Source organism: Phacochoerus africanus, chromosome 1 (assembly GCF_016906955.1).
Source record: "Phacochoerus africanus isolate WHEZ1 chromosome 1, ROS_Pafr_v1, whole genome shotgun sequence".
Lineage (NCBI taxonomy): Eukaryota > Metazoa > Chordata > Mammalia > Artiodactyla > Suidae > Phacochoerus > Phacochoerus africanus.
Window position 1 is genome coordinate 114,980,488 of NC_062544.1, and position 6,533 is coordinate 114,987,020.

Here is a 6,533-nt window from a genome sequence, read left to right on the forward strand (position 1 = left end):
AACAGGATCTATGTCTTGGGAGCACTGGGATGAAGGTTCAATCCACGGCCGGCACAGCGTGTTAAGGATCCGGTGTTGCCGCAACCGCAGCTTAGGTTGAAACTGCGGCTGGGATCTGGTCCCTGGGTGCAGGGTGGGGGAAGAGAAGAAAAAAAGAATCGTTAGCAGCTCTGGTGGCTGGGGAGGTTCAGGTTAGATCCCCTGTCTGGGCTGACACTATGTGTTAAAGGATCCCACAGTTGTCACAGCTGCAGCTGGAATTCAATCCCTGGCCGGGGAACTTCCATATGCCTTGGGGGCAGCCATGAAATTGGGGGGGGGAGATGAAAATAGGGCAACTTTAGTAGTTTCCAGAATATATGTAAAGATCTAGAATCATCATCTTGATCATCATATTATAGGTAAGGTAAATTGATAGACTCCAGGCATTGGGTTAAGTGCTTTATTTGTATTATCTCTCTAAATCCCCACAGGATCAGAGGAAGGTCTCTATTTTGTGGATAAGGCAAGTGAGGCACAGACCAGCTAAGGGAATATGTGTGGAGTAGGGATGTGGTTTGACAAAGCGGTGCTCTTTGACCATTCTGCTGGTGTGTGATTGTTGTGATAAAGAGATGATGCTTAAAAAGCACCTACAAGTCCGGGTAAGTGCCCCATGCAGGATAGCTTTTATTAATTTTATGGTTGTTTGTCACAAGATGCTTACTTAGACTTTTATTGTGATGATGATAAAGTTCAACTTTCAACAATGCATTTCAAATTCCTTTTACTTTTAGAAGTCTAGGCACTAGTTACGATCCCGAAATAAATGCAAGGTACTGTGTAATTGCATTTTAGAGCATGGTGCAGTACACGTTTAGTCCATCATAAAGGGTTATCACTGATATTAGGACTTTTAAGAAAAAAGATGGCGGTGGCAGTGTAGGGGGAGCGGCCGCCAACCCCGAGTGCCAGCTTGCACCCGGGAGGCCGGGCAGGGGTGGGGAGCGGGGCGGGCTGACGCCACGTGGGAGGCTCCGCCCCCTAGGACGTCCCGCCTCCAGAGCCGAGGCATCTGCGCCTGCTCCCTCAGGCTGGGCTAGGCCTCGCCGGGCACGCGCACTCCGCCGCATTCTGATTGGCGGGCCTTCGCGTCCCACCGCACTCTGATTGGTGGAGCGGTCCTAGGCCTTGGGATCCTGGAGGTCAGAGCGGCGCTCCTGTCCTGCTCAGCTTCTTATCCCTTGGAGCTGGAGGAGCTTGGGGTCGTACGGCAACCTGATTGCTGTAGTCAGCAAGGACCGTCAGGGCGGCTTCTGCTTCATTCCAGCGCTACAGTCCAGGGGCTAGGACAGCTCCCGTCGTTCTCTGTTCAGCCTCACCGCCACAGCCTCGGTCCAGCATGTTTTCCAGGGCCCAGGTGAGGCGGGTTCTGCAGCGGGTACCCGGGAAGCAGCGACTCGGCGTCTACAGGTTCCTGCCCTTCTTTTTTGTCCTGGGAGGAACGATGGAGTGGATCATGATTAAAGTGCGCGTGGGCCAGGAGACCTTCTGTAAGTGGGAGTGCAGCAACCTCCGTTTCATTTCTGGCAGGAAGCGGCAAGGGAGCTGTTTTCCTGAGGGATGTTCTAAAGTTACAGACCGTTTATTCCACTCAGCGCCGAGCTGCTTTTACCCGGTCAGAAGGGCGAGTGCAATTCCTTCCTTTCGCTGGGCCTTGGAGACCGCCTGGGGTCTCCTGTAAGCGAGGCAACAGAGGGTATTGGCGTCCAATCTGGAGACCTTCCCTGCACTTTGACAGGATGGCACGTGACTCTACTTTGGACGCCCTCCTTTCTTTCTTTCTTTCTTTTTTTTTTTTTGGTATTTCTTTGGGCCGCTCCCGCGGCATATGGAGGTTCCCAGGCTAGGGGTCAAATCGGAGCTGTAGCCACCGGCCTACGCCAGAGCCACAGCAACGCGTCTGCAACCTACACCACAGCTCACGGCAACGCCGGATCTTTAACCCACTGAGCAAGGGCAGGGACCGAACCCGCAACCTCATGGTTCCTAGTCGGATTCGTTAACCACTGCGCCACGACGGGAACTCCTGGACGCCCTCCTTTCGAGCCTGCTCTTCGCCCATGCCCGTGATATTGTTTGGCCCTAAGGAACAGACTTGCTCACAGGACCTAGAAGCAGATGGGATCCTGAGGATTCATGGGAGCTCCTCAATGGCTAGTCCTCTCTGAACTGTAAAGTCCAAACCTTAGAAGGAACTGGTCTGCCCGTCTTAGCTAAATACTACTGTCTTTACAGGCCAGAGTCATTGGCACCAGGGCCTGGCACTATGAAAACAGTACCTGGCATTGCTTTCCTGAGCACTAGCTCTGGACAAAGTAGTTGCTCTTCTGGGATGATTTTCCTAACCCTTAGGCAGGCCCTGCTTTCTCCGTTTTGAGAAACAGTTACTTGTGAATTACCAACTCCCATTTAAAAAAAAATAGTGCTTTCTAAAGATATTTAATCCTTTTGTTCATCCGTTCATTAATATTTAATGAGCACTGATGAGAGGATATAATGAACAAGGTGAAGGGTCTACCAACCTGGAACAGCCACTAATGGGGGAGATGGATCATACACTTACTATTGTGATGTGAGAACAAAGTAGAGGGAGCATGGGAGTCTTGAGTGGGGCACTTGAATTGGTTTATGTGGTGCAGGGAAGGCTTCCTGGAGGAGTTACCCTGTCAGGTAGGACCTGAAGATTGAGTAGGTGTCAGCCAGATGAGGGAAAGTTTTGTGGAGTTGAAAGCATCTCACGCCAGTGGTTAAGAGCAGACCTCTGGGCTTTGGTGTGAAAGTATGTTGTGTTGGAGGGACTGAAGCATGTGAGCAGAGTGAGGGATAAGGTGGTTACAAAGGTCCCGGGGCAGGGCCACAAAGGGACTGGAGTATCAAGAATGTATCCCAAAGGACTGAAGGTTTTTAAGCAGCAGTGGATGACCACATGTGGAGAATGGTCTCTTGTGGAGAGAAGATTGGCAGCAACACTTAGGCTCTGTGGTTGTCCAGGTTTGAAATGGTGGCCTGGTCTAGGGTGAGATGCCAATAAGTGGATGGAATTGAGAGGCACCTCAGAGGTAGTACTGACAGGGCTTGGTAACTGAATGGATTCAGGAGATGAGGAATGGAAGCTTCTGGTAGGGCAGCTGGGGCAGGGGAACATGGGGAGGACAATCCTGGGCTCCATTTTGGATGTGCTGAGGGGGAAAATGGTTATATAAATCTGAAGCTCAGAAGGCAGATTTAGGTTTGTAGGTAATTCACAAGCAGATTGTGATAAAAATCAGAGTCAAACTCCAACATTTTAAGGGTGACTGAGAGCAGCCAGCGAGACAAGGGAGGGAAACAAGAAGGATTTGTTATCACAGAAGACAGAAGGCTCAGGAAGTTTTACTAAGTGAATGGGAGGTCAGCCCCCTCTTCCTTTCTAGAAGAGACTTGAAGATATGCAAAGAAAGCAAGCTGGTGGAGAGAGACTGGAGATACCTTGGCCCTAGGGAAGGTGGGAGAGATGGGATCAGAGCAGGGTAAGGAGTAGCCCTTGCAAGTCAACTGGAAGAGTTCCTTACTGATGACTTTTTCCTGTTGAAGAAAGAGTTCATGGGCATTTGGAGGTGCGTAAAGTAGGGTCAGGGCTGTGGCTTAAGAAACAGGATTGTTAGGCATCACAGCTGACCCAGTTAGATGCAACACTTGGTCCCACAGTGCAAAGCAAGAAGGGTGAGGCATAGGAAGTTCTCGTTGTGCCTCAGTAGGTTAAGAACCCAACTAGTATCCATGAGAATGCAGGTTTGATCCCTGGCTTCTCTCAGTGGGTTAAGGATCCAGTGTTACTATGAGCTGTGTTGTAGGCTGGCAGCTGCAGCTCTGATTGTTCCCCTAGCCTGGAAACGTCCATATGCTGCAAGTGCAGCCTGAAAAAAGAGAAAAGAAGGAAAAAAAAAAAAAAAAGGCATGGAGAAGAAAAGAAGTTGGGTTAATCTGTATTAGGTTCATTTTTTTTTTTTTTTTTGGTTTTTAGGGCTGCACCCATGGCATATGTAAGTTCCCAGGCTAGGGGTTGAATTGGAGCTACAGATGCCATCCTACACCCCAGCCACAGTAATGCAGGATCTGAGCTGCATCTGCGACCTATACCACAGCTCGTGGCAATGCTGGATCCCTAACCCACTGAACAAGGCCAGGGATCGAACCTGCGTCCTCTTGGATCCTGATCGGGTTCATAAAGCTGAGCCACAAAGGGAATTCTTATACTTGGGGTTTTAAAGATGTGTCAAGAAGTTGATACTGATAATAGAGGAATTTTAGCTGGTTTGGGCAGGAAGCGAGAACAAGAAGGGGCTGACGAGGTGCTCAGAGGAAGTTGGTAGAGGTCCAAGGACACAAGAGCTAAAAAGGTAGGAGAAGTTGTGGTCAGAGCAGAATGAATTTATTACTTCAGAGGAACACTGCAAGCAGATGGCAGAAGTTGATTGGAGAAGTCAGGAAGGTGAAGTGGGCTGGTGCTTCATACCTGTTGTGGGGTAGGAAGATGGCACAGGACAGGGTCAGGGAGCCTAGGCTAGATGCTAGCGTTTTCAGAGACTGAAGGGGAGTGATGGACAGAAGGTGTCAGTGCAGAGATGGTGGCAAATGGGATAGCCCCAGAGAAAGAGGGCAGAGAATCACTAGTCTGGAAGAGCAGCAGCTGAGAACAAGGAGACCTCCCTCAGCTCCCTCCCCTAGTTCTGGGTGTGGCAGAGGGAGCAGCAGAGACCTGCAGGGCCAGAAGTGCCTTTGAGGACCCAGTTAAGAAGAATGACTTCAGAGAGAAGATAACTTGCTAAGAGGCATGCTAAGACATGTTTCCACCTCTGAAGACACTGACTCTGCTAATGTTGTGCAAAGCTGCATTAACATAGTCCCTCATTTAAATCATGTCTTCTTTTAAGATTATTTTGGTATTGTCAGACATCGAGATTCAGGTGACAATCCTAGATTATTGGTTAAATTACTCAGATATATGAGTACTTTTAATTCCTTAGTTTCTTAAAAACCTAAATATAATCTTTGTTTGATACAGACGATGTCTACCGTAGAAAAGCCTCAGAAAGACAGTATCAGAGAAGGCTGGAAGATGCATCAGAAACTGAACTTCAGCAGTCAATAAAGTGAATATGAAACTTTACTACTGGTTTCAACTCCTTTAAGATCTCTTGTTCTTACACAGAATTGCCTTTACAAAGAATTTTTATAGTTTTCCTGTCTCTGCTTGAATACTTCCCAAGTCACTGATGGACAGCACTTGTGGGAAAATTATTTCCTACTAAAACACATCTACCCATTGACTATAGTCCATGAAGTATTTCTTAAAAGAATTCAAGGATCAAGGAGTTTGCTTGTGGTACAGCAGGTTGAGGGTCACTGCTGTGGTATGGGTTCGATCCCTGGCCCAGGAATGTCCTCATGGCATGGGCATGGCTGGAAAAAAAAGAATTTAGGAGTTCCCATCGTGGCACAGTGGAAACAAATCCGACTAGGAACCATGAGGTTGTGGGTTAAGGATCTGGCATTGCCATGAGCTGTGGTGTAGGTCGCAGAGGAGGCTCAGATCCTGCTTTGTTGTGGTTGTGGTGTAGGCTGGTAGCTGTAGCTCCGATTGGACCCCTAGCCTGGGAACCTCCATATGCCAAGGGTGTGGCCTTAAAAAGCCAATAAATGAAAGAAAGAAAGAAAATAATAATAATAAAAAGAAGCAAGCATCAATCAGGATTCTTTTCAATGCACACTGAATTGTCTGTGAGGTCCTTTGTTTTAGGCAACAAGGACAAACTTATTTTTTTTTGCAGAATTTGGACTTAATATGAATAAAAGCCAGGTCTATTACTCCCTGTAAGTAGCACCTGTGAATAGCAACAACCTCTTCCCTTGCCTGGCTCTATTAATATACAAGGGCTGGACCTCCATGAGGACTGGGGAGCAATAGGCTTCACTGCCCTCTGTGATAATATTGCTTTCATCAAGCTGTTGAAGGTGAAGACACAACTTCTTCCCAAAGAAAGTGAACCTTCAGCATAAATCCACCATAGACTTAAGCAAAATCAGAGGCTCAGTCTTTTGGGAGAGATTTTATAGTCTGACCTAGAGTATGTTTGGATCAGCTGGTAGAAAAAGCAAAGGCATCTTTCCATGCTTGGAGAATCACATCCAACATCTTTTCAATCAAGAAAATATCTGCATATTAAAGAAGGCTAAATTTCAAAATAGTGTCCAACTATTGCTCATGAATAAAAAAGCAGATGCTTAAGGCCACAGAATATCCTCAAGTTAATGATCTCTGCCACAAATCAATTGTTCTAAGGGATTTTATCTAATTTAAGTCAGTCCATTTATATAAGAACCAATTCATATAAAGAGCCACTGAAGACTCAGATCTCATTAAAGCACTACTGAGTCACTGCTCAGAGATGGCTCAAGTGTGAAGACCAGTGATGACCAACAGCACCAAGGAGAGGAAGGTGGTTCTCACA

General features: G+C 47.4%; 1 protein-coding gene across 1 annotated transcript; it reads left to right on the forward strand.

Moving 5' to 3' along the window:
• Positions 1-1,135: 1,135 nt before the first annotated feature.
• Positions 1,136-5,191, forward strand: LOC125125387 (small integral membrane protein 4). Its single transcript, XM_047776324.1, has 2 exons — positions 1,136-1,532; positions 5,087-5,191. The coding sequence occupies exons 1-2, from the start codon at positions 1,382-1,384 to the stop codon at positions 5,176-5,178; spliced, it is 243 nt and encodes an 80-aa protein (XP_047632280.1). The 5' UTR covers positions 1,136-1,381; the 3' UTR covers positions 5,179-5,191.
• The last annotated feature ends 1,342 nt before the right edge of the window (positions 5,192-6,533 follow it).